The 13449-nt window shown below is 39.8% G+C and overlaps 1 protein-coding gene across 5 annotated transcripts in view; it reads right to left on the bottom strand.

Annotated features, from left to right (window-relative positions):
• ltbp1 (latent transforming growth factor beta binding protein 1) overlaps positions 1 to 13449 on the bottom strand; it is a 112312-nt gene that overhangs the window by 86053 nt on the left and 12810 nt on the right. For all 5 annotated transcript variants that reach the window (XM_084561606.1, XM_084561605.1, XM_084561604.1 and 2 more), the window contains exon 3: positions 4931 to 5267. In XM_084561606.1, coding sequence (XP_084417732.1) covers positions 4931 to 5267 — 337 coding nt within the window. The remainder of the gene's footprint in view (positions 1 to 4930; positions 5268 to 13449) is intronic.

Genomic DNA, 13449 nt, shown 5'->3' on the forward strand with positions numbered 1-13449 from the left:
TATGACCTTGCAGAGTCTTAAATGCTCCTTCAGGGCACATTAATTGGTACAGTGTATTTATATACAGTAAACTCTATTATTGTACTCTGAAATGTTGACTTATAATATGAAACCACTTGTGATGGTTCTGGTTTTGTGATTCCTGTGTTCATGCTTTGAATTTCGTTCATGTTTCATGTTTTCCAGTTTCCTGTTTTATTTTGTTAAGTTCTTGATTTCCTGTTGTGTTACGTCCCGTGTTTTCCCCCTTTTGGTCAGGTCATTGGTTGCTCCTTGTGTTGTCTTGATTTGTGTCACCTGTGTCTCGTCACCCCTCTGTTCCTCTTGCGTGTATATATAGCCCTGCCTTCCCCCTTGTTCCTTGTCACGTCATACTGTTTTCCACCATTTCTCCGTGTTTCTAGTGTTCCTTGTGTTCTTGATCTCTAGTCTTATGATGTTAAAGTTTTTGTCTTTTTGAAAGTTTCGATTTTTGTCTTTGGAGTTCCTGCTGTTTCAGCAGCGCTTTGTGTTTCTTTTTTGTTTAATTAAACTCAGTTTTTTGCCCACTCCCGCCTCCTCACTCTTCGTCCAGCATTTGGGTCCTACCTCTCCTTGAAAAACTGCAACACCACTGAATGTCCAGTTGTGAAACCTTCTAAATTGCTAAATTGTATGATAGAATAATTGGTGAATTTATGTCTATGTGTTTACATAATGGACTTGATTGTATAAACACACTTGTGTCTGTGTGTTCACACGAGGCGCAAGTACTGTATGTACATGCATTCACACTGGAAGGCATGGAGTGCTGAGAGGTGATGAGTGTTGAGAGGCCCTAGAATCTATATGCAGATAGGAAGTGGGAGCATGTTTCCTTATTAATACATAATCTGACCACTCAAATATAAGCCCCTAACATTATTCATTATATCCCAATGACATGTTTATTATTCATTTACTTATTCATTACAGGAACAAACCAAAATGACAACATTAAATGAAAAAGTAAGAGAATGTCTGATATTTAAGAGTAGAAGGCTTAAATATCAGGAGATTTGACCTACTTCTACTTAAACAAATCAGTTAGTCAGTCAGGTCACTCTGTGTGCGTGTGTGTGATAGGAGTTGCATCTGTTCAGTCTCGTTCTTCACTGCTCTGGCCAAAATCTCTATCCACTGCCGACCTCTGTACTCTAGTCGTCCAAATCTTCTTCCCCAAGAGAGCTGACATACTCTGGTTTACCGTAATGAACCCAATAAACCTGAGGCCTTGCACAAATTAGCAATATTGCAACCGAGGGCACACTGACTGCAGGGAGCAAAAGGAAGACCATCGTTGCACTGCATGTTTGTATGTATATTTCCAATAGCCATCTTTTCTGCTCCAATCTTCTACTATCTTCTGAGAGAGTGGTCCTCAAACATCTTCTGTCATGCCTCTCTTCATAACACATAAAGTGATTTGAATTGTATCTCACCAATTGTGTTTTTTTACCTAGGCACCCTGCCTGTGAAGAAATATTTAATCTGGCTTCTTCTTCCATCTCTTCATCACAAAACAAAGCTTACAACCAAAGGTGAGAGCTGGAATGTGGACTGACTGGTAAATTGATAAATGGTTCACCTTCTGTCTCAGCTTCCTCGTCACAGTGGTCTGATAGAACAACACCTGCCTCTGCTTTACCAATCTGCTCATCAATTTCTATCTGAAAATGATTTTGAACATTTTGATGAGCTGTTGGTAAGTCAGTCACTGTAGAGACACTGTAGCACTAATAACAGGGCAGGATCATTTGAGTATGCTGAAGAATAGGCCATCCCTTTCCAGTGTTTGCTAAAAAGCTACCGCTACATCCCAGACATATGGAAAAGGGTTTTGCTTTTTAGCTGTGGTTAAGAAAACTAAAATGGGACTGAACTTGTGCTCAGTTGCTAAACCTTAAATATCTGAATGAAACAGAACTTTCTTAGATGTTCGCTGGGTTCCGGCTCCAGCAGTAGCTGCAATTCCATATCAAACCACAAGTGAATGTTTATTCCTGTGGGAAACAGCATAGGGTTAAGCGTGGTTTATGCCTCTGTTGGAAATTACGTGGCATAACCTACGCTGGTGCTTGCCATTTATACATGTACACGCATCAGTCCGGCTCATTCTGTGAAAACACCACCCAAACACTAGTCGGCGCTGTCTTTTTTGTCAGTCAGGTTAATTTTCGTTTCGACTTGCCTACTTCCTCAGTCAATCTTTCTTCAGTGTGGTCCATTATAATTCATCAAAAACAATTAAATCGAAAATTGCAGAGGTGGAGAAACCACTGGGAATACTAAGTAGAAAGAACTACCAAGCGGACCAATCACATCTCTTGCAGTCTGCATCGCCGCGATGCGTAGTTACATTTCTGGGGAGGTGCATGTCAGGCTATGGCATCACCATATCATCAGCGTCAAATTGATGCAGAAGCATAAACTGCCTATGACCCTTAAAGCTGTTTGAGGAATGCGCGGTTTATGCTTCTGTGTCAAATTGACGCCGAAGCTACAGCAATTGACGAATGCACAAATGCATGAAGTATAAATGGCTCGCACCATTTCTTCTTCTTGTGATGTTGACGTGTTGTGTTGTGTAGCTGGCTTCACATTACATGAAGATTTTACAAAGGGAGGGAGATTTGAAAAATGACCTCCATTTCAATCACTATCGATCAGGTTTTACCAAATTTCTAGCCATTAAACTAGGACCAGAGTTCCCTCGAAGATGTCTCACTATTCATCCAAGTGGCTTCTTCTAAATGGCTGATGGGGAGTTTAGGTAGGCTTGTATGGAGGTGTTTGACAATTACTGCGCATCTGAAGCAGATAAAGTTTAGTGACATAGGCCAGCTCTTTGAGCAAAGGAAATTGATATCATGAAGTTAGGACATAACACAACATAATTCATGTACTGTAACAGTCATAATGTGTGTAGATGTTACCTCAAAGATAGATTTCAGTTAGATTTGTGATAAGAATAAAACATTTTACGTTGTTCACTTACAGTAGCTGCTTGTATACACCTGACTTGATTGAAGTCATTTTTTTTACCAGGGAGTTACTGCCCTAATTTTTTATCCTATTGAATGATGTAACCAGTCTGTTACTAGAACAAATACAAGAACAGCTCCTTGTTAGAAATATATCCCTTCAGCAAATTGAAAGCAAGTTTCAAAAACACAGATCTGGTAGTAATTACTTGTGCCCATGCAGAGCATGAAAATTCCTCTTAACATTTCACAGGCTCCATGTAAAGCACACAATAGAAATGCATTCATTAACACGCTTGACATGCTGTTCAATAGCTGATGTGTGCCAACATTAAATGTGCCAGGTTACTTAGGATGTTTACAGCCACATGCTGCTGCAACACTGAGCTGAAAAGCAGAGAGTTGTTTGCTGTCTTTGAATTTAGGTTCACCAGTTGGAACTAACTAGATGTTGGGTCTATTTTTACCATATCTGATGCGACTGTACATTCTCCACTCATCTGCTATAATGACAGGCAAAACAAACCAACAATGAACCACAGCTGGAGTTAATGCAGTTTTAAGTCCACATATGAAAGTGCCAGGAGAAACGCCTGCTATTAAACCGATGGACAATGATAATGTGAGTGTATTCTCCAGACAAGCCATAATAGCACAGCCTTCACAGTGAACAACCTTGATTTAAAAAACATACTGAATATTCCCAATGCTCATGATATTAGCAAAGTTGCATTCCCCGCCTTACCATTCACCATCATGTCCAACGTCATGAGAGTGCTGCTAAACACTCAGGGTGACATAATTAGTACACTATGAGAGGATGCGAAGCAAAAATACTTTCTCAACAGAAACAACTATCTAAAAAGTGGAAGACAGCAATCTTGGACATATTTTATGGGCCAGAGAATGTTTAAACGCAAAATGTGAAACAGCAATGCAGGTTATTTTCCTCTTGTCCATCTAATATTACATCACATTACATTATTACATGACATACATGTTAGCTGCTACAGCTACATAAAATACATCTATATGAAAGACATAAATACTATTCTTTCTACAAAACATCAAAATTGTTTGATATATCTGGTAGAGTCCAACTATTAGACATTGCCCCAGTGTGTTATTTGTCTGTTAGAGTTTGGTCTTTGTCATGGCAAAAAAGCTCTAGGCTCCAGTTGGATAGCTTTCAGATGTGATCTACTGGGTTTTCTAAGCACAACATTCTCTATGTGTTACAAAAAAAAAACAGTAAGTGGTCGAATGCTGTGCAGATGGCTGTGGTCAGAGAAGAATGGCTAGACTGGTTTGAGCAGATAGACGGGCAACAATGCCTCTTAAACAAAATTGAGCAGGAGAGCACCTCAGAATGTGCAGTAATTCAAACGTTGGATGGATTTGATCACAAGCGGCCAGCATAGCGAACACACACATTTACAAGTGGTCTGGGCCACTTCTAGTTGAGGGACGATTAAAGAGACAGTAAATCATGGGGTGAAAGATAGGGTATGACATGAAACTAATGGCTCTGCAGCGAGGAAATGTGCCCCCTTATGGTTACTTTTAGCAGGATAACACACAAACAAACAAAATTTATATGACCATGGCCCTAAACGGGACACAATAGGTTTAGGTATATGATCTTTCTTGTGATTTGATTTATTGGAAGTTGTGGGTGATTGACTAAACATCTCAACTGTAAGTTTAAAACCATGGCATGTCCTTGAGCAAGACACTGAACCCATCAGTTGCTCATGTGGAATTATCGGTAGTAGTAGCAGAGTAATGGGAAGCTTGACAGTGGAAGTTTCAAGTAACTTCCTCCCAGAGCCAATTAGTTAAACTATCTAAATGTTGGTAGAAGACAATAAGGAGGTCATCTCATGTTTTCTAGACAAATAACTGTTGAATCAAAGGCTGATACTTACTGCTGCTGAATATGTTGTTGGATATAATGGGGCCGCACAAACTGAGGAGCTGGCTTGACTGTTAGTTTCATCTGGGCCACGTTGTTTGCCAGAGGTGGTGCAGAGGCATGAACATTAGGAGATACTTGTTGAGGTATGGGCCGCTGGGGTACCACATTGTGTCCATTTGTGTGACCAGGGTTGTGCCCGTTGGTGGGCCCATTCCCAGACAGTGCAGGAAAGGGATGCGTGGACAATGTCTTCTGTTCACACACCTTCCCCTTTGAGCCGGGTTTGCAGACACAGAGCTGAGGCCTGAGGCACATTCCTCCGTTCTGGCACTGAGGGATGCAGTTGGCTGCAATGCAAAACACAAAAAAGAAGAAAGAATGAAAAAAAGGACAACAAATGAATGACAATAAGTGTATATGTTAAATGTCACTCGTATTAATTCATTTAGAGACATTTAGGTTCAGAAGCAACCTAATGTTGTTGCTGGTTACAGCTCTGGTTTCACATCTTGTTTCACATATGGCCAATCAAATTGTTTGGGCAGGCTTTATGTTGTGATAGACAGAAGAGTAACAGTGACATACACATCACCTGAGCGCTGTGCAGTAGAATTTATTTACGTTAAAATCTCAGATTGGTTGTAGAATTATCCATTTGCATGCAGAAGTATATTTTTCTCTGTATCGGCTGAAACACACCCCACAATGAAATCCAAATGGTCGTGTTACCAGAATCATATTGTCATTAAAAACTGAGTCTGGCTACACCAGGTTCATACTTTTATGAACTACTGATTCAAATAGAGAGCTTGCAGTTAACTGACTCTAACTAGTATAGGTGTGTTAACTGGATGCAAATTTTTTTAATTTTAAGTGTGTCTCGTTTTTTTTGAGTGTATACGGGATGTAAGAAAAATTGCACACGGCGATATTCTAGACCAGCAGCTAATGGGGGCATCCATTCGTTGACTACAAAGCCTGTCTGGCAGACAACATGGCAGAGGTTTACATACTGCAATCAAGCATTCACATGTACATACACTACCGGTAAAAAGTTTTAGAACACCAAACTTTTTCCAGTTTTTTACTGAAAATTATTCAGTTTAGTGTCTCATTGCACTCTGAAATGAAAGTATAGAACAAATAACCAATTTGAGTTGAAAAAGAAATCATGGAATCTATTTATAGACCGAAATGTATTCTATACTTTTGACTCATCAAAGTAGCCACCTTTGGCAGATATACCAGCTGAACACACTCATGGCATTCTTTCTACAATAGAAATCAAATATTCTTCGGAAAGTTCTTCCCAAGTCTGTTGCAGAAGTTCCCATAAATGTGTGGCACTTGTAGGTTGCTTGGCTTTCACTCTTCTGTCCAGTTCATCCAAAACCAGCTCGATGGGGTTTAAGTCTGGAGACTGTGCTGGCCACTCCATGTTTTCAAGCTTACCATCTGTTCTTTTTTCCTGAGGTAGTTCTGGCATAGCTTGGACTTGTGTTTTGGGTCATTATCTTGCTGTAGGATGAACCTCTGACCAACTAGGCGCATACCAGAGGGTATTGCATGGCGCTGCAGAATGCTGTGGTAGCCGTTTTGGTTCAGGGTGCCTCTCACTCTGTACAAGTCACCGACCCTTGACCCAGCAAAACAGCCCCAGACCATCACACTTCCTCCTCCATGTTTGACAGTTGATGTCACACACTGTGGAACCATCCTCTCGCCTACTCGACGGCGTACAAAGATCCTGCGTGATGAACCGAAGATTTGAAATTTTGATTCATCAGTCCATAGTACCTTCTTCCAGTCTTCAGTAGTCCAATGGCAGTGTTTCATGGCCCAGACGAGCCTCTTTGTCTTATTCTGACATCTTAGCAATGGCTTTCTTGCTGCAACTCGTCCTGTCAAACCTGCAGCTCGAAGTCTTCTCTTCACAGTTGAAACTGAGACTTGCTTACTACGACCACTATTAAGCTGTGCTTGAAGCTGTTGTCCTGTGAGCCGCCTATCACGCAAGCTGTTAACTCTCAGAAACTTGTCCTCTGATCCACTTGTGGCTTTGGGTCTGCCAGACCTCTTCCTGTCAGAGTTTCCCCCAGTTTCTGAGTGCCTTTTGATGGTGAAGAAAACTGTACTCAATGACACCTTGACTTTCTTTGCAATTTCCCTGTAGGAAAGACCTACATTTTAAGTGTTATGATGGTCTGTCTCTCTTCCATTGTTAATTGCCTTTTTCTCGCCATTTTTGTAGCAACACACTACTTTCTGCAGTACAATACTGTTCACCTGATGCTCATGAGGGTCTGGTACCACAGTGTGTTCCAGCACTGCTTTTATGCAGACAGAGGGGGTTGTAAGTAACCAAGAAAAGTTGGAACACCTGTAGGAATTAGTAGCACCAGCTTTCAAGGCTGATTCAACCTTCATTGCTGCAGAACAGCTTTAAATTGTTAATCCACTTCGTGTTCCCTGAAAGAGGCCTTTTTGTATAATTCTGAAATGTACATTATTTTTCAGTTCTGGGTAACCAAACCTTTTTTTTTTTTAACCTCTGGCTGTTCAGTACTTATCTTTGTACCATTTCAAGCTATTCATTGGACTTGCACGACTTGAATTGCAATAAATAACTGGAAAAATTAGGGTGTTCTAAAACTTTTGATCGGTAGTGTACATGCATTGATATGTTTGGTTAAGCCATACAAAGGTCAACACAAACAAAAAGATCAAAACACAAACACATCTGGACCTCTGATATATTCACTGCCCAGCCTAAATATTCTGTTATCTTAAGAAAAATCTTAATGATATAGTAAGTAAAGTAAACCCAAGTATTCACCCAAAACCAGCAGTGTCTCCAGGTGTAAAAGTGTTCCAACACATAAACACACTCTGGACTTAGTCGCCTGTGTGTGGGTGTACTCGTACAACTATTTTTATGAGGATCAGTTAGAGTTGGAATGAGGGCATTTTGTGAAAGTGGTTCAGTATTAAAGGCTGTTAAAAAGATACATGGTTAAGTTAGTTTAAGTTAGTTAAGTCTGATTACAAAGTAAAGTAGCAAAAACACAAGAAAACCCAAACCAGGTTACAGAAAACATTCAAAACTCCAAACCACAGCAGGACCAGAAAGCATGTGGGTACTTTCTGCATGTGCAGGTTGTAACAGAACAGAGTTTGTGAGGACATTACACCATATGAGCATGTGTGTGTGTGTGTGCGCGCGTTTGTTAATAATAACTCAAAATGTCACTGTCCCCAGCTGTCAGCACTGAAAGCAATGAAGTTATGTATTTTTAGTCTTTATGCACCAATCCAATCTGCATGGAAGGATACAAACTTAAAAATGTTACTTTATATGCTGTATGACATTGTAGTTTGATTCAAGCACTCTGAGAGACTGTTTTGTTACAACTGGGTTTTCTTGTGTTTTTGCTACTTTACTTTGTAATCAGTTTGCTTGTTGGATTCAAGTTTTACTACCTGTTGTATGTTCCCACCTTTGTGATTCCACTCACCTGCTTTGTGTCAGGAAGTCACGAAAATAAAGCAATTATTTAGTAATAATTTCAATTAAAAGCTTTTTTACAAAAACAGACAGAGAGGTTTGACTACATTTTACAACTAGAATGGTGAGGTACTTGGATACCACTGTTGTGAAAATACAACATACTTAAAAGTTGGTATTCTTAATTGATGGTCATTTCTGTTTCACGTAACTGTATGACATGTGAGTAAAGAAATATGATCCTTTTAAATTTTTAGAGGATAAATGCTTTCATTGTATGCATGTGCTGTTATTATGACCCATAGTTTGGGAAATCAGGGAAAGGAGTGCCAAAATCCCAGAAGAAGATGAAGAAAAAAGCAAGCAAGAAATGGATAATAAAACAGACTTTTTTTTGACAGACAAAGTCCTGCCAGACAGTTCTCCTGGCATGAGCAAAATTATCTTGATGAATCTATACCACAGCAGTTCTCAAGATAAAAAAAGGTCCAATCTGGTACTAGCAATGTGTACCTAATAAAATGACATTTGAGCAAAACCTGTGAAGCTGTACAGGTTTTATGAATAGTTTTCTAATATTTTTTAACTCATAATTTCCTACTTATTTGTCAACCATCCATACTTACTATGGAAAGGACTATATTAACTGTTACCCAGTAATAACACTATGCACGTTGTTGCCTCCAACTTCCCTCATTTATGTCTGTAGTTTCAGAATTTAACATCAGTTGAGTTACAGCCATCTTCCCTTAAAGCGATTACCTCAATGTTGACATCATTGGTGTCTTAGCCCCCCTGGAGGTGACTTGTGTTAGCTGTTTAAAACAACACTACAGTTAGTTTTCCACTTTGGGTGAGGCCTTTTTGTTTTCTTTTCTGACTAGTGTAAATAGGTTTCATTTCCCCCACCCCTCTCTGGCCTGAATCTGAGGCTGCCATCTGTTCTGCAAATAGTTTTCTCTCTCTCTCTCTCTCAGACTGTGGTCAACAACATAAGAGCTCTGTTCTGTCACAAGGGTGATGGAGTAAGTGATGGTAATTTACTTGTTAGTTGGGGACAGGAAATGGATCAGTCCCGCTGACGCCCTCGCCCTTTTTGATCAAGAGACTGGGGTCTGCTAAGGGTCTGTAATAGTTAAAAGTACTTCGCTTGTGTGTTTGTGGATCCAGTGTTAAAAGCAGAAACCAAGGCATAATGATTTTCTTTGTGCCTCTGCCTTGATGCAATACCTCAAAATCCCGAAGAGAGGGAAAGAAAATTGCTCAGAGTTTATGGGTAAGTGCAACAGCCTGTTCAACCTTGCATGCGGCTGGGACAGATGTTCACTGAATTCAGAAGCAGGTAGCAGTGGAAATATATGACATCGATATATGAGGTATTGAATTCCACATTATATGAGTCACTGCTGGCCCTCAGAAGTCGGATTAGCTCTGATAAGACTGCTGTGGATCTATGGGCCTCACTAGAACTGTGTGTCAGCGAGACACACATATTTTCACTGTCTAGAACTGATACTAAAGTAACCCTATCAAGTTCACAGAATGTACTACATGACTAATTCATCACTTAAACGTACAAAAAGCTATATTCTAACTGCCATGGGTTATATTTTTTCCTTTTTACCATGGGTACATCCATTACATTATCAATCTGTTAGGTGCCCCTGAAGTTTTGTTGCATGTATCCTTGAATCTTTTTTGTCTGTGCTTTGTGCATGAGTCCTGTGACAATTAAGTTCCTATTTGGCTTAGTACAATGGCTCTGGTCATCAACTAATAACTTGTTCTTTGTCTCTGCAGTCAACCCATCCGTACGTTCATACAGCAGTGTATACACTCAGGTCCTGTTCGGAACTTGTGTTATTAACATCCATCCTGGTCAATCCGATCAAACTTGCGTTATTGACATCCTCCCTGGTCAATCCGATCAAACTTGCGTTATTGACATCCATCCTGGTCAATCCGATCAAACTTGCGTTATTGACATCCACCCTGGTCAATCCGATCAAACTTGCGTTATTGACATCCATCCTTGTCAATCCGATTGAAATTGACCACCCTAAAATACAGGCAAGGTAACCAGAGGGTTACCTGGAATGTGCCACATGTCGAAGTGTCCTTAATCTGAACCCCCAGTTGTGTGAATGTGCGTGTGCTTGTGTGAGCAAATGGGTAGATGCGTCTGTGACTTTAAAGTGCTTTGAGTACCAATAGGTAGAAAAGCGCTATATAAAAACATTTACCATAGGTGTGAACATGGCTACTTAAAGCTGGTCACTTGTGATCAGATTACCTATACAGTCTTTTCTAACCACTACTCCAAAGACCCCCGCAATTAGATAACAGTGCACTCAGTAATTGCTAAATGTATAGGTCCAACAGGGCGATGAAACAAAGAGGGAAATATGCTTTCTGACAAAAGCCATAATGATTATGTCCACGAGGCCAATATGGTCTAGGCCAGTGGTTCCCAAACTTTTTTGGCCGTGCACCCCCCTTCTATATCTCAACCGTGCTGACACACCCACAATCCTCCAAACCTTTTATAAAAAAACAAAAAAAACAAAACGTAACAAGCTTTTTTATAGCCATATTAGAGGCAGCATGTTTAATCATGCTCAAGTTACCAGAACACACATATAACAAAATTATCACGATCACAACAACGCGCTCTGGCATTTAAACTGAAACACTAACATTTTCCATATAATGAAACAAAGTTATGCACAAGTTTCCACTTTTAAGAGCAAAGAGGATGATGACAGGGTCAGGCTCAGAGGCAGAAAGCAGATAAGTTGGGGGAAATATGGCTAATATTTTCAGCCGCATTAAACAAAAATTGCAGCAACTTTAAATGACCGCGGAGCTAACACAACCCCGTCATCATAACACAGCGGTTATGGAAATAAAATTAGAACACCAGTAATTTGAATTAAATTGTAATAAAGTTACACACAACCCACAACATAAATATCAAAGAGCATAGGCTCAGGAACAGATAAAAAAATGAGGATCCATCTGACGATTTTCAACTGCAGTGCAGCTGGCTCTGTTAGTTGCGCATACACGGTGCGTAGAAGAAGATAACTTCTTCTCCGCCACTGCATTTTTCATCTCGCGCACCCCCTAGAGCCAGTTCACGCATCCTCAGGGGTGCGCGCACCACACTTTGGGAATCCCTGGTCTAGGCTAAAGGATGAGCCATTCGTTTTTGGCAGGTTTACATTTATATGTTGTGTTTTGCTTTTATTAAATACAATATCATTAGAACAATAACACTGGTAATACAAGCAAAAATCTGCTATAAGGTTGGTACATTACCAAACAATTAATTAAGATATGTTTACAAAGGAGCCCTTGGCTATAGCTATTTGGTCTAACCATCCCATACCTGGTATAAGCAGGGGAGACATGGAAAATAAAGTATCTTTGTCTGCTGATGACCTACTGCTGTACGTCTCAAGCATCATGACTGCTATTCCCACAATCCTCGATCTGTTTCAAAAGTTTGGTGGGCTTTCAGGTTACAAATTGAATCTGCACAAAAGTGAGCTATTTCCACTAAATCTAGATGCATCCATCCTTCAAAATGTCAGATTGCCATTTAAGGTAACTGTAGACAGCTTTACCTACCTTGGAGTTACGGTTACAAAGAATTTTTGTGACCTCTTTAAGCAAAACTTTGGTAAATTGATGACACAAATCAAACGGGATGTATTTGGGATCCATTCACGACCCTCCTGGCACGTCGCCTAATACTCTTGAGATGGAAGGAAACTGGTCCTCCTTCAGTTGCCCACTGGATAAGAGAGGTGACGTACTGTATAACCTGAAACTTGAAAATATCAGGCACTACGCACTACGGGATGCTGAAACCACATTCATCAAAACTTGGAAACCTTTTTGGATTTCTTTTGACAAACCCTCTGTACAGGTGGAGGAGTGATGTGGTCTGGCCGAACATGCTGCCTCTGTGTGATTAGTAATATTGATTTCGATTGTTTATTTATTCATTTAGTTTTTTGTTTTTCTCTCTAACTTTACAACCAAGTGCCTTGAGCCACTGTGATGGTTCAGTGTGTGGAAATATGTCAGGTGGTGAATTTTTCTATGAATGGAACAGTCTCAACTTTTGGGTGAAAGCTGAGGTTGGGGTATGAATTATGTCAGTTGTCCTTTTTTTATATGTATCTTTTTATTTACTTATTTTTTGTTCTCTGTTCTTATGTTTGTATGTGTGGGTTTGTTTTTGCTTTTTGTCATTTTAGAAAATTACAGTAAAAAGAACTGTGAAAGAAGATATGTTTACATGGGCTGCAAAAAATGTGAGCCGTCTCTAGCATCTATTTTAAATTCAATGAAAATCAAGCAGGTGTGGCATATAACCCCACAGACAGGAATTACCAAACATGAAAAGTAAGGCTTAACAGAAAAAACTTGTTTAGTCTGATAATCTTGTTAATTATAATAATGTGTCTCAAAATCACTTCTTCTGTTTTAAAGAAAAAAAACTGTCTTACGCTAGCATCCTGACATCATCGCTTCCAGGTGTATGTTAAATCTCTGACTTGGATTGGCATTCTGTTTCCCTACAAAGCTACTACCTTGCAGAGAAACATGTCTATCTTTGTTTGCAAAAAAGTAATTTGGTTTTCTTTACAAAAAATAAAGCAATTTAAATGAAATTGTGGGAAAAACAACATGGATAGTATCAATGAAAATCAGCTTGTCCAGCTGTCATTGAGTTTGAACAATGAATAAAGGATGACATTACTATCTGCAGTGGGCTGTCATTCTATTGTTGAATAACTAATTTAGAGACCTTGTATCTGCAGAGGTGTTTAAATGGGGTAAGAGTGGACAGCATCCAGACACAATACCCAGCAACTGTATTAACTGACTTGGCTCTGCCATTGCCCCATGAACTAAAAATGTCAGACACATTGCACATTTACTATGCCTTCCCTTTCACATTATAACACCTGCAGCACACAACACTCCAGTGTCAGTACTGAAGGACATAA

This window comes from Chelon labrosus (assembly GCF_963514085.1).
Source record: "Chelon labrosus genome assembly, chromosome: 15".
Taxonomy (NCBI): Eukaryota; Metazoa; Chordata; class Actinopteri; order Mugiliformes; family Mugilidae; genus Chelon; species Chelon labrosus.